At 47.1% G+C, this 24,602-nt stretch overlaps 1 protein-coding gene across 1 annotated transcript in view; it reads left to right on the top strand.

Annotated features, from left to right (window-relative positions):
- Positions 1–24,602, top strand: part of Cdyl2 (chromodomain Y like 2) — a 149,996-nt gene that overhangs the window by 85,631 nt on the left and 39,763 nt on the right. Inside the window, exon 2 of the mRNA XM_051168622.1 lies at positions 16,492–17,083. Coding sequence (XP_051024579.1) covers positions 16,492–17,083 — 592 coding nt within the window. The remainder of the gene's footprint in view (positions 1–16,491; positions 17,084–24,602) is intronic.

Here is a 24,602-nt window from a genome sequence, read left to right as displayed (position 1 = left end):
CGTGATCAGGACTCATATTTCCCACGAAGACTTTGGAGGTTCCATGAGTTTGTGTGGAAATGCCTACTTCTGGTTGTACCTGGCTCATCCAAGAAGTCATTCTCTTGGGAGTTACCCTGCCTGACAACTATTCTTCCACTACCTTGTGCCCATCACTTAACAGAGCTCTTCCTGACTTTCTGAGGCTGTGGTTTGCCCTTGTGTTGGCATGTTATGAGGGGACCATAGTTTCCACATTTACAGCAATGCCACCACATTGCAAATGAACCCGAGTGACAGACTGAAGATAACCAGCAGTGTGTAGTCAGGATTCACACTTGTACCGTGATGAAAGCATGTACGCATGGGACTAAAGCTAATGCTATATATTCGCATAAACTGTGGAAGGACATTCAGCAGCTACTGTTACAAGGTGACTTGGCTGCTCTGAAAAGTCACCCTGGTGTCACAGTCATTTAACGAACAGCCCTAAGGCTTATGAGGACAGGACAGGCAGGACACAGACTATATATAGCTATTATATATTTTATAACATTATTTATATATTATATATTACATATAAATAAATATATATATTTAATCACTTACTTTGAGAGGATCTGACTTTGCCTTCTAGGTTCAGAGCTCACGATCTTATGGAAGTGTTGAGGAAAAAAAATAATGATTTTTAATGAAACATTTGATGATCTCAGGACAGTATGTGGACATGCTGCTGTGGGGCAACTGGTGGGTCGAACTGATATGTGTTTCCTAAAATAAATTTGTTATCTGTGTGTGTGTGTGAGTGTCTGTGTGTGTGTATGATAATTTTGTAAGTAAGTTTTTATATTCCCATTGATATTTCCTTCCTATCTTTTTCCTGTAGAGTATGTATGTGTTTATATTCAACGTGACTGACACAGTCTGTATTTAAATTTTATAGTGCAGTGTATCAGTGATAGGCTTACTGCCTTAAGCCAAAAGCAGATGATCATTATTCATGGTTTGGTATGGGCTGACTGGTTTCTCTCATGGCTTGATCTGTGCTCACTCAGGCAGCATGGATGGAAGGTCCACCAGCGCGCTCTACAAGATGCTGGCTGGGACTTTTGTGCCCTCCGGTGTGCTAGAATGGCATCTTTCAGTGGTGGTCAGCAAGAGGAGTTAAGAACAGAAGCTGCCAAGGGGCTACTTCTGCCCCAGCTTTTGGCACTGTATGAGACCACTCCCACCACATTCTGTTTGGTAAGGTGAGTCACAAGAACAGTCTGTATTCCAGGACTGGAGAATAGTCCATCCGCAGGTGGGAAGAGAGATGCAGAGTGGAATTACCAAGTGGAGTAGGTGTCCAAAGGTATGATTCACCATGAAGAATGTAGTGTTCCATAGTGTGTGTGTGTGTGTGTGTGTGTGTGTGTGTGTGTGTGTGTGAGAGAGAGAGAGAGAGAGAGAGAGAGAGAGAGAGAGAGAGAGAGAGAGAGAGAGAGAGAGAGAGAGCGACAGAGACAAGACAGTGTGTCTGTGAGAGAGAGAGAGAGAGAGAGAGAGATGTGTGTTTGTTGAAATCACCCGGAATTGGGCTTTAATGCTCACACTGTTTCCTCCATTGTGACATGAGGGTCCATCCCCCCTCTACTTCTGTTTATTCATCCCAATGCCCCTCCCCAGGTCCCCCCATCTGACAGGGATCCGGATGTTCCTCTTTTATGAGTTACATCCCCTAATACTCTCAGGGATGTTCCCAGGCTTGCTTCCTTTCTCAGTTGGTTTATTTTTTTTTTCCACCCTAGCTCTACCCTCAAGATGCTGGTGGCTTCTTCCAATTGTGCTTAATTATGTAATTGGGGAAATGCTTTCCCGCTATGGTTTTTAAAGACCTCTTGTCTATTTTTGTTTAATTCTCCCAGTGGTCCCTGAGAATCATTCTGTAGCCTTCTGGAAATGGACTCATTGGGATTCTGACTGTAATTGTATTATATTTATTGATCAATTTGTTGCACACTGGCAGCATTAGTATATTGAAACTTTCCACCTAGAAGCACCATGGGACCACCCCATTCACATAAGCCTCAGAAAGATCACCGAGTAGAACCTTGTGCTTTACCCACTTAGTTCCCCAGTATTTTCTGTGCCTCTTAGGTCTAGTCACTGACAGAGAGAGGAATTATGTCCCTCTTCCTGATGATGGGGAGCCAGCCCCTCCCTCCTGGTTAAACCATGGCATGAGTTAAACATGTCACTTTAAAGGTCTGCGTCTGCGTACATCCTGGTTCTCAGGAGCTTTCTCTGCTAAGATTACATACAATCACTTATATGTAAGTGGTTCTCACAGTGAGTTTGAGCTCTTGCCCCCTCCCCCCATCTCTCTCTCTCATTTTTCAAGACACGGTTTCTCTGTGTAGTCCTTGGCTCTCCTGGAGTCACTTTGTAGACCAGGCTGGCCTCAAACTCACAACGATACACCAGCCTCTGCCTCCGGAGTGCTGGGATTAAAGGCATGTGCCACCATGCTCGGACTCTTTTTTTTTTTCTTTTAAGAGCATTTTAGAATTAGTACTGTGTTTGTGAGTGTGGATGGTCTGTAAGTGTATATGAGTGCATGGGTGTGTGTGTGTGTGTGTGTGTGTGTGTGTGTGTGAGAGAGAGAGAGAGAGAGAGAGAGGCATATACATGAGTGTGTGTGTGTAAGGGTGAGTGTGTGCGTGTGCGTGCGAGTGTATTCAACCTGCTGCACATATGGAGGGAAGGGAACCAGTTTGTGGCTTCGCTGGCTCTCTCCTCTAGTCTAGTGTTTGTGCCGGGTTCTTTGTGGCTCTTGCCTGTATTTTATCCAGTTAAAAATGTTTTTTTTTTCCTCCCTGAACTTATGTGGGCTGCTCTTTCCCCACCCCCTTCATTCAGACCGCGTCACAGCTCTGTGCCACTCTGCCAGTCAGTTGTCACAGGCGTCATTCCATCCTAGGTCCTTCTAGCATTCTGGATGATTTGTGTGTGTCGAGGACAGAGTTCAATGTCAGGTGTCTTCCTCAATCATGTTTCCCAGTATTTTTTTTGAGACCGAATCTCCCACTGAATCTAGCTAGAGCTGACTGACTATTTCGACTAGACTTGCAGGCCAGCAAGCCCCAGGGATCTCCCCGTCTCCAACCCCCCCCCCCCCCCCCCCCCCCCCAGCTCACTGTATATGGCTTTATATGGGATCTGGGAATTCAGGGTCAGGTCCTCAAACTTGTGTGGCAAGCATTTCACAGCCCACCCTCAGCTGTTTTTTTTTTTTTTTTTTTTAATATCACATATATTAAAGGTCACTTTGTGGTCTGTATGAAGTCCAGTAGCCTTTGACATGTGTAGAGTCACAGGATCACCTCCACCATCATGTAAGGCAGTCGCGTCACGTAGAAATCCCCTAGTATAGCCATGTGCAACTGTACCTCCCAAGTGGCTTCTGACACCCACAAATCTCCCCATCTCTGAGGTTGTAGCTTTTGCAGGGTGTTATACAAATGGAACTACAAAATAGTCAAAGCCTTTCGAGTCTGTCTTCTGCCATTGTGGAGAATGAATTTCAGATTCACCCTGGTTGCTGTGAGTTGCATACCAGTTGCCTGCTCTCTTTTGTTTCTGAGCACTAGTGGGCTCCACAGAGTCCCTTTGGTTTGTTTATCTGCTCCCTGGCTGAAGGCTTGCTGTTAAACTTGAGATTGGGGAGGTTATAAACAATTCAGCTCTGGGTATGCACACCCAGGTTTGATTGATTTTTTTTTTTTTTTTTTTGGTATGTGTTATATTTACTCTCATCTCTCCTTTCATCACTTAGCTTTTATTTCTTAATGCTATTTTGTTTTCAAAGTGGCTTTCGTACCGTGGACCTTATTCCATATTCTCATTTGATTTCAGATGCGCATTTCCTTTTCTCACACCTGTGGCTCTTTCTCTTTCCCTTCAGTTAGCTTGTGTAGTTGGAGTGTTCGAGTGACTTTTGACAGATGTCTGCTATGTTGATTAAGTTGGAGAATGCTTCTGCATCTCTGAAACTTTGCTGGTGGCTCTTGTTGTCCCTGTCTTCAGCCTGCTGCCCAGCCAGCCCGACTCCATCCTCGATGGGGCTTTGATTTCATGTACCAGGCTGAGATTTGCCTGGTACATGATCTCCCAGGTGTGCCTCTTAGAATCAGTGTGGTGCCTGTGCACTTGCTCCTAGAGGCTGCATGTCTCGATTTTTCTGTCCTTCACCAAGTATCTCCTGCTTGGATATAATATAGTTTATTCACTTGTGAGAATACCTCCTTGTTCAGTTTTCTGTCTGCTCCAAGGAAAAACGCTATGATTATTCATGTTTCTCCTGAAGGCAGAGACAGTTTTTCTTTTTCAAAATATATGCAAGCATGCTTCTTAGATGGAACCCCAGGGCCTTGCATAAGCAAGGCAAGCACTCTTCCGCTGAGCTATACTCCCAGCAAGGGGCATGTGGAAGCATATTCTTCAGTTATAAGATGCAAAAGTTTGATACCTGTTCTTCACTCTTCTCCACGTAAAACCACTTTCTCTGTGTATGTGTATATGTGCATGCATGTGTGTGTTTGAGTCTGTATTCCTGTGCATACACATGAGAGTATATTGGAATGTATATAGTGGGTGTGCATGGATGGGTATATGCATGTATGTGCCCATGTATGTATATGCATATGGAAGTGTGTATGTGTGTGTGTGTGTGTGTCTGTGTATGCATATGGCAGCCAGACATCACTGCTGGATGCGTCTTCCTCAATCACCTCACTACCCAATTTTTTGAGACATGGGCATGGTGATTTGGCAAGATTGGCTGGCCTCTGGGCTCCAGGAGTCCTCCTGTTTCTACCTCCCCAGATATATGATAGCACAGAAGCATGTTGTTGCCCCAGGCTTTTTAGTGAATGCTGGGGATTTGAGCTCAAGATCCTTACGCTTGCGTTTTGCTGAGGGATCTATGGCCTCTTATGCTCATTTTCTATATTTATCATCTGAATGTGGTTTTAAAATCACCCACTGTTCTTGCTTTGTACTTTAGTGTTGCTGTTTAAGCACACCTCTGAGAGTCACTTTACATTTGTCTTTGATTTTATCATCCTCTGGACTTAGGAGACCGAACTCTAGCTTCTCACTTCATTTTCTTGTTTTCTGTCCGTGTACACACACACACACACACACACACACACACACACACACACACACACACACACACACGTACATCTCCTGTGCTATTTAGTTTTCATCAACTTTGCACAAACTAGAATCATGGGGGAAGAGGAAACCCACCCCCCACCCCCCATTGAGAAATTGTCTCCATCAGATTGCCTGTGGGCAAGTCTATGGGGCATTTTCTTGATTAATGATTGTTGTGAATAGGCCCAGCCCACTGTGGGCGGTGTCATCCCTAGGCAGGCTATCACCATAGGCTGCATAAGAAAGCAGGCAGAATAAGCCATGGGAACAAGCCAGAAAGCAGAGTTCCTCTCTGACCTTCAGTTCCCACCTCCAGGTTTCTGCCCTGACCTTCCTCCGTGGGCTGTGAGCTGGGAGTTAGTTGTAAGAGGAAACAATCCCTTTCTTCCTCTAAGCTGATTTTGGTTGTGGTGTTTGGCACAGCAACAGAAAGCACACGTCTCCTTACTATGCCTTTTCGAGTTTAAATTCACATTCATTTATGTGTGAGTGTGTGTGTGTGTGTGTGTGTTTGTACGTGGAGATCAGAGGATAACTTCCAGGAGTCAGTTCTCGCCTACCATGGAGACCCCAGGGATTGAACTCAAGCCTTTTGGCTTGGTCTTACTGCCCACACCCCCTTTAAGCTGTCAGATTTAGGCTGTAAATCAGTTTGTGAAGCCTATGTTTAAGCCATGTTTTTCAAAATAGATAATTTGTGTTTTGCTCCCTAAAACACGAGACAAGATCCTTCTTTGCCTCAGAAGACTACCTAACCAGTCATTAGGAACTCTACAGTTCACAGTGTTTGCCCTCCATGTGTGTACACATGAGTATGGCTGACAGGGGTCAATGTTGGGTGTCCTTGTACGTCACTCTTCACCTTGTTTTTTGAGACAGGGTCTCTTACTGAGCCCAGAGGTTGCCATTTTGGGTAAATAAGTTGTTCAGCAAGCCCTGGGATTCCTCCGCCTCTCCCCCTTTACCTCATAGACCTGGGTCTCCAGGCATGCCCCAGCACACTTGGACCTGGCTTTATATGGGTGCCAAGGACCCAAAGCCATAGCCTTGAGCTTGCACAACAAATGCTGGGTCTACCGAGCTGTCTCCCCATGCCAGTATTTGTGTCTTCATCGTATATTGTTTTATTATTCTCTGAATTATTCTTCTGGGTGGAGGAGGGCTGTCACGTGACAGAACAGGGTTTAAATTTTGAAATGGAGATGTTTTGTAAGGTGAGAAACAGAGTCTTCATAACCTCTTTCCTCCCCATCACTAAATGCTCTTCTGGGCTTGCAGACTCAGGATATAGAAGGTTCCCCCCTCACCCCCCCATCCCCTGCCTTACACCTTGATTAGCGTTTCCATCTCATTCCCTTCACTAATGTTGGCTGGATCTCTGTAACCTCTTCTGCATGCCTAGCCTCATGTTTCTTGATATATCTTTTAAAATCAGTGGCTGTTCCCCTACAGCTCTGGGGGTTCTGGGTGAGGCTGTGGTCAATGGCACCAGTAGGTTCACTGCTTGATTCTGGCCCTTCCTGGTTCCCATTGGGGTGGTCTATGTCTCTGTTCTGTCTCTTCCTTTCTTAGGCTCCTTCCTTCTTTCTGCATGGGATTCTTCCTTCGTGTCACTTTCCTTCTCGGTCTGTTGGTTTCATTTTATCATCTGTCTGTTTTGAATACAGATGTCTTATTTTCTACAGAAAATGGAAAATACCAGCCATGCTTGCTGAAGGCATATAGCAAATGTCTTATTAGTGTGGCTTTCTGGGGAGTTTCGGGTAGGGGCCGTGCTTGTGCTGTAGACCTTTCTGTGACTGTGTGCTCCTGGCTGAAATCAGGCTTCTTTACGGGTGGAACTCCCATCAGAGGATTGTGGTGACCCGTCTTGATTACCTTGATCATCTGGTCGCCAGGGAATCTCCAGGTCAGACCTCACCACTTTCCCTGCGTGGCGTTGCTAGGCAGACCATGCTCTTCCTGTCTTTCTAACTGGGACACCTAACATACTGAAGTAGGCAGTTCCTTCTGGAACTCTTGCCTGTCCTTTCTTTCTTGAGGAGCTCATTCAGTTGCACTTGTACCCCAAGAGAACTGACTCAGGATATTGGCAGGGATAAAAAAGAGAGGTCCATGTCAGGAAAGAGGAGCCCTTAATCGCTGCTGGCAGGAATGCAAGTTATTACAACCACATGGAAATCAGTATATAGAGTTCTCAAAAAAAAAAAAAAAAAAAAAAAAAAGAAAGAAAGAGAAATAGAGAGACCATATGACCTATCTGTGCCACTCTTAAGCATATCCCCGGAGGACTCTCCGTTCTACCCCAGTGACACCTGCACATCATCTTTATTGCGCCTATGTCCATAAGAGATGGAGAATGGAGCCAGCCTAGATGCACAGCAACAGATGAATAGGTAAATGAAATTGTGGCACATGTATATAATACACTGTTATGTAGCTGTAAACAGAAACAAGCGAGAAACATGGCTTGATGAGTCTGGCAAGAGCAACATTAAGCTGAGGTGACTCTTAACCAAAACCAGACAAAACCAGTATATTTTCCATCATATAGAAACCCTAGCCTATAGCATATCTATGCTTACAGGGAATTGTTGGTAAGTGTGGGGGAAGCCTACATGTCTAGAAAACAGACAGAGGGAACGAGATAAGGAAGTGTGGGAGTGCCAAAGGAACACATGGGACACGAAGGAGGAAAAGAGTCAGGATTGGGCTTCAAGGGAGGAACAGGGCAGCAGGGGGTAGTGGGGTGGGGGGAGGAGACCCTCAAAATCACTTTGTTTAAAAATGCCATAATCTCAAAAACATTTAAATGTGAATTAAAAATACAAAAACGTAAAAGAGAGAAAGGTGTCCTCATGGGGTCGAGGGACTGAGTTGTGTTTCTATCCAGGGATGGCTACTCTGGTGAGGCCCTTTGGCAGGGACATTACTCTTTATTCTTTTGTCTTCCCTGCTCTTTGCTCTCAGGTTTGGCTGTGTTAGCAAACCCGAGTTCCCAATCCTGTGTGCTGGGAAGCAATGCATTCAGGAGTCTGAAAAGTCTCTGATAGAGGATCCTGGACCCCAGAGATATTGTGGTTTTCTCATCTGCTTTCCCTGAGGAGCTTACAGTGGGGGGGCGGGGGCGGAGATTGGATAAGGAGCCGGTTAGGGAGAGGGGCCTACATAGCATGCTGGAAAACTCAGGAGTGCTGTGATTTGGAGGGTAATCTAATCATGTAGAGGGGCCTCAGTGTGTGAGTAATCTCGGCATGCATGAAGAGAAAGGCTCTGAGGGTGCTGATGCTCTGTTGGCCCTATCAAGTTAGGGCCCCCCACCCCACCATCACCACACACAGCAGGGGGCGGCGGCGGAGCTATAGAAGACGGTCATTAGAAAGGTGGGGCCAGAAGGCAGAGTGCTGTGGACCATTCTGAACTCTCTGATGCTTATCAGAGATGAGGGGTGGGGAGTGTTATTCATAGACCTCAACTTCCAGGGCCTCATTTTGTTCTCTATAAAAGAGAAAATAGAATATAACCTCATTTGGTCATTTTGAGGATGAGGTGAGTTAGTATGTTGAGAGCATGTACAGTAATGGCTGCCTGACTAAATATTGGGCCTTACTGTGTTTGTCTGAGAAGGCTGAGAAGCAGAGGCACATGGAACCCTGTGGGTGTTGCCTACATCTAAGTTCTCACCTCTTTGAAGCATCTTTTTTTAAAAAAGTATATTTTATTAATTTATTCATATTACATCTCAATTGTTATCCCCTCCCTTGTATCCTCCCATTCCTCCCTCCCTCCCATTTTCCCCTTACTCCCCTCCCCTACGACTGTGAATGAGGGGGTCCTCCTCCCCCTGTATATGGTCATAGGGTATCAAGTCTCTTCTTGGTAGCCTGCTATCCTTCCTCTGAGTGCCGCATCTTTAGTGATGCCCAACTCCCTCTTCTCACATGTTCATCTGAGGCAGTTCCACCCATCTGCCATTGGCTGTGCCAGCCCTCTTCCCTTCTCGGAGCACTTTCCTGATTCCCTCTGGTGCATCGCCTGGCACTCACTCTCCATGTGCCGTGTGGGTTTCCATTGCACACTCTGTGTCTTTATTCACAATGATCCACCCAGTGAATGGATCGTTCGTGTCTGTGAATTGATTTCCTTTTTCATGCCTCTCCCTGCTTATTGGTGGCCCGCGGAGTTGATGTTGGTCTGATAGCTGCCTATTGGTCCTGTGTGGCAGGATAGCTAGGAAGTGGAGCTATCGAGGCCAGTGACCGTGAGTTCAAATCTTGATTAGCTACTTTCTGGATATGTGGTGCAAAGAAGCCACTCATCTCCTTTGAGCCTCAGTCTACCCATTTGTCAAATAGCAAGAATAATGTCCTGTTGAAAGCCTGGGCACAGGGATGAGCTTGAACACTTTATTAGTGGTTAACGTAATTCTTGGGACTACCATCAGTATTATTTCTAATGGGACAGTCATCCTGAGGTCACTGTGACACAGGTAATGATTACATCAAGACCTCCCTGCCCACATCTGCAGTAGCATCGTCTCAAGCTAGCTGGAATCAGGGAGTGTAAATGTTAATTAACACTTTAGTTGACCCCTAAGGAATAATAGTTCGGTATCTCATATTGCTCATCTCTGAAAAAAAAAAAAAAAAGCAGCTTGTGGTTGTGGGCATGCCAACTCTTTTAATCTGTTCCTGTGTTTGTGAGTGCACATCACATAAGCACAAAGAGAATGAAATGACAATCCTTCCGTTGGCAAGCTCTAGATCATGCCAGTGACCTGTCCAGGTGGGTGAAGTGTCAGGAGCTGGAACTGTCCAGACCAGGGCCACAACTCTACTGTCAGCAGGTGTGAGGAATTGGGAGACAGGACAGAGGCAGGAGGTGGGGGTGGAGGAGGGCAGTAAGATAGCTCAGGTAGGAAATGTTACCATCACAGGCAAGGTCAAGTCCAGGAGGTTTTAACTTCAGCTGGCAGAGAAAAAAAGCATCCGGTTCACTTTGAGGCCCTTCCCAGAAAAGGAGCCAACACAGGCACAAAAGGAAGGAGGGCGTGTCACCGGAGATGACAGAAATGGAAATACGGTGAGCTGCTTGGGTTGTCTTTCCTTTGAGTTCCCTGGAGACATTTTGGTCTTTCAGAAAAAGCAAATTTTTTTTTCTCTCCGAAACCTGAAAAGTACCCTTCTCATTTGTTGTAGACGTTGGACGAAGCCATGTAAGGCAGTTCTGCCCGCTGGCTTCATGCACAGGAGAGCAATCCCCCTTACATCCTGGGGTAGCTGATATTGTTAAGCCCGTTTTGCACATGTGGAAACTGAAGTTTAGAGTGACTGGGCAAGTTTTCAGTCATAGGGATGGAGGGTAGAAGAGTCAACAGGTTTCTTTTTCTCTCTCTCTTTCTTTCTTTCTTTCTTTCTTTCTTTCTTTCTTTCTTTCTTTCGTTCTTTTCCCTTCCTTCCTTAAACAGCAGGCTACATGGGATGACACCATCAGTTCTATTTCTAGTTGGTATTGAGTTAGTTTACACATCCAGTGGTTTCATGGGTGGGGCAGGGGTAGGAGCCCTGTTGAAACTGTCTTAAAGAGAACAGAACTGTTTCTCCCCACCTCTCAAGTGTGGCCTCCAGCCATCTAGGCTCTGCACCTTTCCTGACAGCTCCTGGATCCTGGAGCAGACCCACTGCGTATAGCCATATTCTGTACTTGGAGAGATTTATTCAAGGAGGTAGATACTCTTCTCTCTGTGGAGGAGTTGTCATCTGAGGTCACATTTTGTGCAAGGTGGGGAAACATTCTGGTCATAGACACCAGCAAGAGTTGTGATCATAGGAGGCGATACAAGATGAAGTCACCTTTGTTGTGGAATGTGAGAACTCTTGGCTGTGTGTTCTCTACAGCCATCCAGTGAAATGGGCCAATACTTCCTCCTTGCTCTCTGCTATTAGAGTCACCAGAGGCCCAAAGACAATGATAAATGTGCAAAGGAACACATGGTCAGATTTACTAGGGGATTTAACCACGATGGTCTTGTTCCAATGCCTGGGTTCTTAATATTATACCAGGTTCATTTTTATGTGAGTGCAGTCTGTCCATCTGCTCATTGCTTCATGAGCCCAACCCTCTACCCATTCTTTCACCTGTCACCCATCAGTCATCCACCCATGGATTTACCCACTTATCCATCCATCCTTCCATCCATCCACCAACCCAACCAGTGATGGTCAGCCAGCTACCCATCCATCCATGCATTCATCTGCCCATACATCCATTTACTCTTCTACTTACCATCCATCCATTTAGTCATCCCACTTATCATCCACCCAACCATCAATCACCCAGCTATCCATCCATCTATGCACTCACCCACCCTTGCATATATCTATTTATCCACCTACCCATCATTCATCACGATCTACTTACCATTCATCCACCCACCTGCACATCTACCCACAGTGTAACATTGTCTTCTGTTTCATCTAGAGGAGGGATCCCTTCCCTGCAGGAGCCAAGCCTGCGCATTCTAGAGCAAAGCCCCCCCCCCCCCATGCTGTTAAACACCCCTTAGCTCCCGAGAGCTGTCTGTGTACTGCTGAGGCTCTAGGCCCTTGTGTGTGCTGTCATTCCAGGCACTGCCAGGCTGCTTTTTGGGGTCCTTTCATCTGCACAAGGTCACTCTCCACAGTGCTCTCAAAGGAAGCAGAGCTGTAGCCTCTTTCAGAAACCCCCAGAGCTTTCTGAGGTGTCATTATAACTGACTGGCAGCACCTTTGACCCCACAGGTTGGGGGGGGGGCAGGATGAGTTGGTCCCAGTTTCATTTAACAACAACAACAGCAACAACAACAACAGCAACAACCCCTGTTAATTGAGTTTGTGTGATTTATGCAATGCATCTAAAACTCAGTCTTGTAAAGAAGGAAATTGTAGTAGAAAGAGGTCAATTTAAGAAGAGATGAATCAATTTAAGGAATCAGGTATTATGAAGAGGAAGTGTGGCCTAACTATATCCATATTTATTAGAGCAGAGCAGGAAAGGTCACGTCGTTATTTCCCATAGCTTCTGTTGCATGTTAACTGTCAGGGAGGTGATTGCAGTTGACAGAACTTCTAACTGAAACAAACAGAGTCATAGAAGGGGGCCCTTGTATTTGTTACTTTACAACAGTTACCACCCTCACTGCCCCCACCTCTCCGTCCCGTTTTCTCTTTTGTAAGTTTCAGGAGTATAGTCTTTATGTGGCGCTCAATGCCAGTGAATCCAAATTTTGTAGGCTTAGATTTTTCACAAACCTACTTTATTTAGGTTTCTTAAACACCTTTACATCACTTCCAACTCCCCATCCCTAGGTAGGAGAGAAAGAAGGTTGGGAGGAGGAAAACAGGTTATAGACCTTTTTACTTCTACTTGCTGGGTAGGGTCATTGGATTCTTTTGTGGGCAATGCCAAGCTCAGTTGTTAGCAGCAAACACAACAGACAGTCCTCCATCAGTCTCCTGCAAACCACCACTACTCTCCCTATAGACTTTCTTGTTTAAACCCCTCAGAATCCTCAGAATTCAACTAACTCCACCTGGCAAAGACCATCTCACGGCAAGAAGCAGTTATCAGCTGTGGACAAATGAAAGCCCACATTAAAATCCCACATTTGAGATTAAAATAAAACCATATTTACATAACATAACTGAATTTACAAAGAACCCAAAACTTCCATTACAGAATTTCCAATACAATACAAATATTGTATGGTCATTAACATGTATGGCTGAAGGGAAGGGTGTTGCTTCAAGAGAGAGCACTTACCTAGCACTCACGAGGTCCTGGATCCTGGATCCAGTCTCCAGTGTCACCAAAGGAAACCAAAAACTGCAATATGTTTGCAGTGTTTTTTATTTTTATTTTTTTCCCGTGGAAATTGAGCACTTGGGGAGTTGTAGAACAAAACTCTCCATGCAGACTAGGCCAGCCTCAAACACACAGATCTGTCAGCCTCAGCCTCCCAAGTGCTGGGATTAAAGCCATGCGCCAGCACATTTTTAAAAAGATAGATTTTTAAAATTAATCTTTGATAATTTCATACAATAATAAAACATATTTAGATCATACCTTCACTCCTCCCTACCTCTGTAACTCCTATCCTCCAGCCTTCCCAAGTTGTATTTTCTCACTCTCCTTTTTCGAACCTACTGAGTCCAGTTTGTCCTGCGTATACGTAAGTAGGTGTGAGCCTTCTACTGGAGCTTGGCAGACTGACCAGGGGCCGCACCCTTATAGAAAATCAACTCCCTTCTCTAGGAGCCGTCAGCTGTCAATAGCTCCTCAGTCGGGGAAGGCTTGTGAGCCCCTCTCCCTCCGTGCTGGAGTGTTGACTAGCTTAACCTTATGCAGACATTGTACTGGCGGCCATAGCTTCTGGGAGCCCATGAGTCCAATGGTCCTGTCACGGCCAGAGGCCACCATTTCTCTCAAGTTCTCCTCCAACCTCTGGCTCTTGTTTCTGCCCCCTCTTCCTTGACACCTGAGCTTCAGGGTGAGGAAGTGTCATATAGACAGACATCTTGTGCTTTGTACTTTGACCAGTCACCACTGGCAAAACCCAACTCAAATTTAGAACGAGGTTGAAAAGATAGCAAATGAACTCTTAAAATGGCCTTGGCTTAGGTCACATGAGATGAATCACAAGGTAAAGGTACTTGCCACCACACCTGATAACTCAGGTTGTTTCCTGGATCCCACATGCGGAAGAAGAATTAATTCCTGCAAGCTGAACTCCACAAATGCATGGTAGAATATGCACCCCCCCCACACACACATAAGCTGTCTTCTGACCTCCATAAATGCACAGTGGCATATGTACCCCTGCATAATAAACATTTTAATTTTCTGATAAAAATGACTTAGATAAATCAGCTATTAGCACAGACCCCCCCTTGCATAATAAATACATTTTAATTTTATGATAAAAAAATGACCCTTTGCTTAGGTACATTAGCTATTAGCAGAGACCCAGCATTACCCTGAGTGTGTTTTTCCTTGAAATATAAGGAGACATGTTTCTACATAGCAGTAGCACATGCCTTAGACATGGACAGTAGGTTCATACCTACCTCTACTAGAGCCTGGCTTCAGTTCCTGGGCAAGCTGCATCATGCACTGTGTCTTTGTTGGGTTTTGTTAGCTCCACACATACCTAGACACATCTAGGAAGAAGGCATCCGAATTTCAACAATGCCTTCAAGACTAGACTGTAGGCAAGCCTGTAGGGCATGTTCTTGTTTAACAGTTAAGGTGGGAGGGCCCCGCCCACTAAGGGTGTCGCCAACACTGAGCACATGGGCTGGAGTTGTATAGGAAAGCATGCTGGGGGAGCCAGAGAGAGCAACATCGCTGCCAGTAGGTCACGTTCCTCCATGCCCTCTGCATCAGTTCCTGCCTGACTTCCCTTGGTGTTAGAGTGTGACCTGAGAGTTGAAATGTGAAGTCAGCCAACCTCTTTCCCAAGTTGCTTTTCATTGCGATGTTTTATCTCAGCAATAAAAACCCTAACTAAGATACCCAGTGTCTTCGCCTGTCAGATGGGAGAATTGCAGTGCTCCCCCAGGGCAGTATGGCTGGCACCTGTTAGCCTCTCAACAATTGCTGTACTCATCTCTCTGCCTCCATATTGCACTCCTGTGTGGCAGCTGAGGAGGCTGCATGGGGGAAGAACCCAGTTTGTTTGATGCAAATCCATTTTGTCCAATGTCAAAGATTCTTGCAGCTGAGATGGTTGGCCTGGTATAGCAATTGAAAGACAAAGTTTGGTGTGTGTGTGTGTGTGTGTATGTGTGTGTGTGTATGTGTGTGTGTGTGTGAGAGAGAGGGGGGGAGGGGAAGAGGGAGGGGAGAGAGAGAGAATGCCGATCCCACACTACGTCTTCCCTTCCCTGTTCTGGGACACAATCTCTCTCTGTGCCCTGGTGCCCTCACTGTAGAGACAGAGAAGATGCTTGCTTATTGGGATGTCAGGAGAAAATGTGGTGGGGAAGGTTTTAGGCCATCAGTGTCCATCTCAGAAATGCTTTGTGCGTGTTAATGAAAGCTGTACGTTAGGTTTATTATACAAGGACTGGGGAGTTGGCTCAGCAGTTAAGTGCACGTACCGCTCTTGCAGAGGACCCGAGTTTGGTTCTGAAGACTCAGGTCAGGCAGCTCATCACCACCTGTGCGGCTCCAGCTCCTGGTGATCCTACACCCTCTGCTGGCCTCCACGCGTGCTCTACACATGCGAAAACACACCCCAACACACTTACATGCATAAATGCAGCGGCAATTTTAGAATTTCGGTTTCTTTAAAAAACGCAAATGTTATGAGAATGTGGTTTTTGTTTTAATCCCAGGTGTGGGGATATGGGACGGCTTCAGGCTGTCTGCAGCAGCTGACTGTGATTTGCCTCGTGCTCTAGCAGGCACACGGTTTTGCCAGCTGCAGATTGTTTCCACGATTATGTGGCTTTGGAGTTCTGGGAATGTTTCAGAGCGTACCGTAAATGCTAGGGCCCTGACAGGTGGCATCCACGATTGGTGGTCATTTAGAGAGGTTGGTTGCAATTTGTTAGTAGCTGTGGTCAAAGAAGAAGCTATTATTAGGGGGTGGAACGGGGTTGGTGGGGAGGTAAAGGGTGAGGAAAAGAACTTATAAAGTAGCAGAGGTCAGATACACATAAATACAAAAGTCTTTAAAAATATTTGTTATATGAAACAATGATATCACAAAGAAATAAGTATGATGTTATCTGTACTATTGCTCGATCAATAGTACCTACTTTTATAAGAGTGGAAACCCTTATGTGGGTCTTTCAAAGTCAGAGCCCGTTTGGCAGCCCTGAAAAATTAGAGTCTCTAGAGAAAAGCGGGCAGTATGATTTAAGCAAGAGTGAGTCTGGATTGACACATGGATGCTCCCAGTGGGGTATGGCCTAAGAACCATCATGAAAATTACCATGATTGTGATGTTTTAGTTTTGAGTGAGCGGGGAGGAGGGTTGCAGCATTAAACCCAGGGCATCAGGCCCGAAAGGCAGGTGTTCCTTGTCTATCTTAAAGCTTTGCGAGTGCACAACCCTGACACATCTGCAGGTCATAAGGCAAGCCCGACTTAATGGATTTCCACTCTTGAGTTTCTAGGTTGGGTGCTGGTAGCTAGACTGTCAGATGTTAGCGGGGAGTCACAGTGTCTGCCTGTCCATCTGTCGCTGGACCTACGATGGCAGGAGGCCCTTTGGAAGATGGATCGTTACGTTTCCTTTCTCACTCTCTCTTCTTGCATTCCCAGGTTGAAAGGATTGTGGACAAGAGGAAGAGCAAGAAGGGGAAATGGGAATATCTTATCCGATGGAAAGGCTATGGCAGCACGGAGGACACGTGGGAGCCGGAGCATCACCTCCTGCACTGTGAGGAGTTTATTGATGAGTTCAATGGGCTGCATGTGTCCAAGGACAAGAGGGTGAAGTCAGGGAAGCAGGCTGGAGCCTCCAAGCCCCTTCGAGACTCCCGCAGCCCGCCAGTGGAGAGACTCTCCCATCGGCCTCTAGAACCCGGGAAGAGCAAATCGACTTCCCACAAGCGGAAGCGCGTCAACTCTCCCCTTTCCAGGCCCAAGAAAGGGTCTTCAGGAAAGGCCCCCGGGGCTGGAGACAGGGCCACCAAGACTGTGTCCTATAGGACTACTCCCAGTGGCTTGCAAATCATGCCCTTGAAGAAGGCCCACAACGGCTTGGAGAACGGAGACGCTGGTTCTGAGAAGGATGAGTTGCAGTTTGGAAATGGGTCCCATCCGCCGGATTTGGAGTTGAATGACCAGGTTGGCGAGCAAGACACCAGTGACTGTGATGGGACCCACTCCGCGCTGGTGGAGAACGGAGTTGGTTTGTGGCTTTTCTTTTTCTCGCTCTCTCGGGCCTTGGTTTTGGCTGGTGGCCAGCTGTTGTTGTTGTTTGAGATACGATCTTATGTGGCCCAGGTTGGCCTCAAACTCACTAAGGATTCTAGGACGGCCTTGACCACTATCTCCTGCCTCTATCTCCTGAGTGTTGGGGTTTCAGGCAAGCACTGCTATACCCTGTCTTTGGTAGAGGTGGACTATGGGGCATTATGCATGCCTGGCAAACACTCTACCAGTCAAGTCAGCCACCTCTCTGCCCCTTGGTCTGATTTTTCTTTCAACCCATGGAAACATGGAAGTTGCCTCCCATCTCCTGTCCTTGACTCTTAACCACCTGTTAATACTGCCTTTGTCTCTCATGGCGGGCCATGGAGATTTGACGTCATGCCGATGCTGGTTTGCGTGTGTGAATGTCACGCCACACATGCTCAGACGAGGCCCGTGATGGGTCACAGAGGCCTGACTATCACCAGGCCTGTCATCCGAGCTATGTTTGGAGGTGGAGGCAGGAGGACTGCAAGTTTAAGGTCCCTCTGGGCTGTAGGTTGAGTGCGTGGTCAGCCTGGGCCACTTAGTGAGAATTCTGGAATGTGAAGCGGGCATTCAACCCCCACACACTGTTAAATATGGGGGTGGGAGAGAGAGAGAGAGATATTTTTAAAAAAGATTTATTTATTTATTATTTATACATGATTCTGCCCACATGTGTGCCTACATACCAGAAGAGGGCACCAGATCTCATTACAAATGGTTATGAGCCACCATGTGGTTGCTGGGAATTGAACTCAGGACGTTTTTAAGAACAACTAGTGGTCTTAACCTCTGAGCCATCTTTCCAGCCCAGAGAGAGATTTCTTACTGCACTGCAGGACATCCAAGGGCATGGTCACCACACCAGGTCCACATCTCTGAGGGCAGCTTAAGAGTTCTCACATCCGAGCACACAGAAGTCATCCCCAGAGGGCCAGCACCTCCCCTGGGTCTCTCTTCACAGCCTTTGCCCAGTGTGGGTGGAGCATGCCCGGAGGCTGCCTTTCCTTCCTCCCTATGTACTGCTGGGAGTTCGCCAAGCAAGCACATGATAGGAGATGCCTGCCCTTCCGGTGTCACCAGCGTAGGTCCTGGCCTTCACTTCTACAATATGTCCCGCTTCAGTGTGGTCAGAATGCTGTCACAAAATGTCTAAAACTGAGTCACCATGGAAACTTAATTTTCACGGTTCTAGTGACTGGAAAGTCCAAGATGGAGGTGGCAACAGAGTCTGGTGAGGGAAGTTACTCATAGGTAAAACACGACTTTTAGCTGTGCCCTTACTTGGGAGATAGGACAGCACAACTCCTTTCGTGTTTCTCGATTTAGTTTTCTAAAGTCTAGACCAGGCTTGCCTTGGAGTCACTCTGTCGCCCAGACTGGCCTGGAGCTTCCTTTAGGCAAATCACTAAGCCCATTCAAGATGGCAGAGCTCTCATGATGTCATCGCCTCCTACAGGCATTGCCTCTTGGTAGTGCTACATGGGGGATCAGGAGAGGAGGAACCCCAACACCCAGACTGTAGTGGGCCCTAAATGCAGTTCCAACCCTACGCCATGTTCGTTCCCTTGCCTGCTCCTTTCTGCCCTGTCTGGAAGGCAATGCAGATGGTGTGCAGCTCATGTTATGTTATGGACCATCTTCTTCCTGCAGGCTCTGGAAGCAGTGGGAGGCAGTGGTCCTGGCCACTCCAGCTTCCCATGCTGTGGCAGAGACCTCAATGGCCTGTGTCTTTGGGCAAGCTGTATGTTCCAGTTCCATGCTGTCTCCTTTCTCCAAATATCTTTGGAGGCATCTTCATCTTTGGAGATCAGAACCTCACACATTGGGGGCTTCAGGAAATACTTAGTAGGCACACAGCAATCCATGCCCAATGTGCAGGGGCCCTCGGAAGTCCCCAAGGGAACGAGAGTGAACAGAGGTGCCGAGATGCAGGTGGTCCAGCTGGCTAGGTCATGAGTTAAGTGCCTGTTGGTGATGATGCTGAGTGAGGGGTCTGGACTGTTCTGAGCATGTTCCATTGGGGGGAGGGCTTGGCATCTTTACGGGAGCCTGAGCAATCCCTTTGAGGTTCTTCCTGCTCCAGAGAGGAATTTCACCCTGACACGATTTGTTTAGGTGTCTGCCCTGGCCTGACTCATGTTTCCTCCCATCTGGGGATCCCCCAGTGCTGATATACTTGTGCCTCTAGCATATGGAAGTGCTGTTTGTTTTAAACATTCATCTCCTGGGGGAGACGTAGCTTGTGTAAATGAGGCTTGGCATAAACATCCGCGTTTGATGTTCCTATGACAGCTGCCAGCAGTTACAGGATTCCCAGTCGATGCATGAAGGGTGGGTAAGGGGAAGGGAAGCCTCTTAGGCTCACTGGGTATGGGTGCAGGAGCCTGGGCAGGATCCCAGTAACTGAGCTGCTGACATCCCCTGCCAGACCTGCAGCTTCTCTAAGAGTAAGGAGGAACCTGAGGGCGGGTGGTTTGTGGACTGACTGCCAGACGGCAGTGTGAAGCAGAGAAAGGGGTGTCTCTCCTTCTGCCTTCTAAAGTGACGTGGAACCACTAGCCTTTTGCTCTGTGTTGAGCTGCCTGAAATGATGACCTGCTAGTGGGGCCAGATACCCCATCACCTGGGAAGCTCATGTTACCGGCCTGCTGAAGTCTCTGGGCCTTCCTCCTCCTCCTCCTCCTCCTCCTCTTCCTCCTCCTCCTCCTCCTCTTCGGTCTGTTATCTTCCCATCTTCCCCAGATAATGTATATTCACACATCCAAGGGCCCCAGCTGCAATAGAACAGAAGAAGCCGACCGCCTCTATTGTGTTTGTGACTGTCCCAAACTTTTTGCTTAATTACATCCTTTCGTGTTGGCGCCCACACGCTCCCCTGAGAATAAGGCTGTCGGTCTCATATTTCATGGTGTAATATCCCCTGGATACCTGTGACAAATGTAGTCAGATTGCACAGCATCTGATGTCCTGGGTAGAGTCCAGGAGACTGGCCTTTAACAGGTACCTCGGTGGCTTCTGTGTCTCAGACTTTACGCCAGGATGAGAGTGCGCTGTGTGTTTCCCATCATGCACTGGTGTCCTTTAATTCAATTCTGATTCTTGGAGCACCCGTTTCAGACTACTGCCCTTCTAGGTGCTAGAGTGGAGAGATGCAAAGAGGATTAAGGGGTTCTTTTTTTTTTTTTGTAACTTACAGTCTATCCTCTGCCAAGCTGGTGGCCTCTGGCTGTTAGTTGAGTAGGCACCAGAGCCTGACTCCATGGACAGTGTCACATGAAGCACATGGAATGGCTTTGCCATATTTATGTACAAGTCTTCTGTAGCCACTAGTGTGAGAAATGCCCCTAGCCTCAGTCAGTCACCCTCTTAACACGTTTGTTACAGCTAGGTGATTATCCAGGTCTGTCAAGAACTTGGGAAAGGGGAGGCAAAAATCCTAGTCAGAGACAGAATAGTCTGAGATTTAGAAGTAGAGTGAGACCACACATGGCCAGAGAGAAGCTTTGATGAGGGCAGTGCCCACATGTAGGTTGGGCATCGAGTGTTTTCCTTCTGCACCTTCCCTAACTAAAACCCAAGGAAATAGAGCCTTATGACCAATGGGCTGCAGCACCAAGAGGGTTTTCCCTCTTTGTCCTGCAAAAGCGCACAGGGGTGGGGGTGGGGGGGCTCCTGGCTGCACTTCATGGAGGTGCTTGAGGATGGGGTGTTATTTTTATGTGGCTTTCCCCCGTCTCTTGGTGACTTAAGTTCTGCATAGAGAAAAGCAGCTTATATAATCTGTTTCCCATTGATTGCTGGCTTCCTTATGCTGTAGGAACAAACCAAAGCCAGGGCCTCTGTGGGTGGCACATGGTGGTTTCACACCATGCCCCTCCCCCACGGAAGCTTGTGATATATATGCCCTGGCTCAGCTTCCGTCTCTATTCTGATCCTTCTCCTGTAGTGACAAATGACTCTGTGGTCCAAGGACCATCTGCCTCAGTGTCCCTCTGGGAGCTTGTTAGAAAGAGCTCCTCCCCATCCGATGAATGCGGGAGTTGGGGGCAGGTGTTGAGTCACTCCTGTCAAACGTTGAGTTTTAATAGCTGAGTGTGGATGGCCGCCCCCACGGACGTGTGTGGTTGTGAGCGATGGATGATGGCTCATAGATGCCTCACTGCTAGATCTGGAGCTGCTCTTCGCATTTTAAACTTGTAAGAGCATGGTTTTATGAAGGTGTCTCCCTTGACAGTGCGCTTCCAACAAGGATTCTGTCTCCATCTGTCCCCGCCCCTCTCTCCTGTTTCTTAAGAAAGACAGGCTTCAGTTTTGCTGAGAAGCCTTCAGTTTAGGGAGTTCTGCCTTTCCTGGTCTGCCCAGGAGAACTCCTCTGTCCTGACTATCCAGAGGCCACAACCTGGTTCTTTACAGACCCACTTGTGCTTTAATCCGTCATGACATCCCCAAGGCAGGTACCCTCAATCTCTCTGGTCCCTAAAGCAAAACATGGCCACCCAATGTTGTCTAAGTGCCCTTGGACCCTCAAGCCTCATGCCCACAGTTCTTTGATTTCCACACATCCTTTGCCCCATGGCTTGATGACTGTCTGTCTCCCAAGCCTTGAATGATTCATTGTCCCTCACACTGTTCCCACCCTCGCATGCCCTCCCACGCAGCTGAGCATCATTCGCCCTTTTCTGTCCACTGCTGATCTTTTGAAAGGATACCAGCGCCTTCTCTTCTAGAATGTTCACCTCAACCTACACCTTCTCTGGTATGGCTATCACTTTCTTTTTCTTTGGATCTGACCCGAGATGCACACATCGAAAGCAGCTCACACTGAGTGTCAGTGTGGGGGCAACTTGGGACCTCTCAAAGGCTCAGCCAGACTCACCACCCACCCATAGAGGATGGGTCAGAGCCTGGTGTGGACTGCAACCTGAATATAGCTCCAGGTGGGTATTGTTGGCCAAGGAACCCAATTTTGGGAACCAGCACCATTGACTACTAAGCAGAGCATAGTCAAATGAAAATGTATGAGGTTGTGAAAGCCAATGGCCTTTTCAGTGAGGCATGCTTGCAACCGGAACCTTTCTTTTGCCTTTGTGAAACTTTAAAGGGTGAGATGGGACTTGGAGTGAGAGATGCAGGGTAAAGCAAGTATCTTGAAACCTGGCTTTGGTGTTTGCAAAGGATGCTCTCTGGTCCTCGTAACAGCCCTGAGAAGCAGCTGCTATACCCTTATTATTAAGGTGCAGATGGAGGTTGCAAGTATATAGGTTGGGATCGGGAGACCGACCCAGAAAGTTTGACCCTAGAGCTGATCCTCTGAAGCACCGCCCAGCTGGCTTTGGTGGGCAGTGAAAAGCAATTTATAAACCCTGATTATCTACAGGCTTGAGGGTGAGATCTATTTCTTTGATTCACATTTTCAAACCTTGATAAAGTGATTAATTTTTTTATACATATAAAACACAACTTAAGGACGGTTGCTAGAGTGCTTGCCTGGCATGCATGTCTTAAGTTAGAGCCTTGGCATATGTGGTGGCATATGCCTGTAATTGTAGTGCTCTGAATGTGGGGGCAGGGGAACCCGAAATTCAAGATCATCCTTGGCTACCTAGCAAGCTCAGTGCCAGCCCAAGATACATGAATCTGTCTTTCCTTCCCTCTCTCTATCTCCTTCTGAATCTTCCTCCCTTCCTCCACCCCCCACCACTAAAATAAATACAGCTTAACAAGACTAAACTCACTCTTTTTTTCTCCAATGCCTTTCATTGATGATCTTTTTATTATGTTTTTAATGTGGGGACATTAATTTGTTTCAAAATTATATCTAATAATCAAGATTCATAAAAGTATTACAATCACTTATGTAGTATGAAACACTGAGTTTGCTTTATATTCTATTTTAAAATTTACTTCTTTATTCACTTTACATCCTGGTCACAGCCCTCCCTCTCTTCCCACCCCTTCTCTACCACATTGCCCCCCTCCCCTTCTCCTCAGAGAACGGGAAGGTCCCCCATTTCCCCACGGGTGCCAAGCCACCTTGACACATGAAGTTTCTGCAGGACTAGGCACATCCTCGTTCACTGAGGCCAGACAAGGCAGCTCAGTTAGAGGAATGGGATCCAAAGGCAGGCCTCCGAGACACAGAGGGCCCCTGCTCCAGTTACTGGGGGACCCACATGAAGACCAAGCTGTGCATCTGCTACATACATGCAGGGAGCCGAGGACCAGTCCGTGCTTGCACTTTGGTTGGTGGTTAGTTGACTCTGTAGGTCTTTTTATGGAGTCCTTGGCCCCTCAGCCTACCTCAGTCCCCAACTCTTCCATAGGGCTCCCCAAGCTCTGTCTAATGTTTGGCTGTGGGTGAAGCCTCTCAGAGGAGTTGTGCCAGGTTTCTGTCTACAAGCATAACAGAGTAACATTAATAGTGTCAGGGGTTGGCTCTCTCCTATGGAGTGGGTCTCAAGTAGGTGGCCATTTCTGCAACCTATGCTCCATCTTTGTCCCTGCACATCTTGTAGACAGGACAAATTTTGGGTTGAAGGTTTTCCTGGCCCCTCCACCGGAGGTCCTGCCTGCCAGGCTATAGGAGGTGGCCACTTCAGGCTCTGGATGCCCTGCTGCTAGGAATCTCAGCTAGGGTGGCCTCCATAGGTTTCCTGGGGCCTCCCCTATCCCAGGTCTCTGGCACGTCCCAGATTTCCTTAGAAAGCACTCAGAAGAGTCCAGCAGGGGCACAAGGCTGGAATAATCACATGTTCTAGACTCTCTAGAGTGGATAAATATAACCAAGAGTTCTAGAATGGGCTGCTCCCGACTTATGCAGACTTTCCAAAAAATTGAAAAAGAGAACACATTCCAGGTTTCTTTTGAGTCTCAAGCAGTGTGGATTCCCAAACCAGATAGGGAGCCAAGAAAGGAAAATGGTAAGTTGATGTCACTCTGAGCATGGTAGTCTGTAGTCACCCCGAATAACTCTGTTCTTTTACATTTGTCCAGTACCAGCTACATATGTGAAACCAGTATTGACCAGTCTTTTTGGTGTTCAAAGAGGAGGAGTTTTCAAAAACCAGTAATACACAAGCTTAAGGGGTTTATGCTTTATCCCCAGTGTGTGGCAAGTAGCTTCTGCTAATGGATGCATTTAAGCCCTTTAGGTGGTGAAGCTGAATCCTGGTCCAAGTTGGCCACTGCACCCCACAGGGGTCGCCAGGCTGAGATGGAAAACCTAAAGCTCCAAGTAGAAGCAACCTAACCACTGCCAAGCCAGGAGGGAAGCTGACTTTCTCCAGTTAGGTCATGACCTAGATTTTTTTCAAGTTTATTTGTTTTTTAATTGCATCCATCTGTCTATCTGCCGGCCGGCCTGCCTGCCTGCCTGCCTGCCTGCCTATCTATCTATCTATCTATCTATCTATCTATCTATCTATCTATATCTACCTACCTCCCTACCTCCCTACCTACCTACCTACTTA

The sequence above is a fragment of the Acomys russatus genome, chromosome 26, assembly GCF_903995435.1.
Source record: "Acomys russatus chromosome 26, mAcoRus1.1, whole genome shotgun sequence".
Lineage (NCBI taxonomy): Eukaryota > Metazoa > Chordata > Mammalia > Rodentia > Muridae > Acomys > Acomys russatus.
This window is presented reverse-complemented; position numbering and strand designations above follow the sequence as displayed.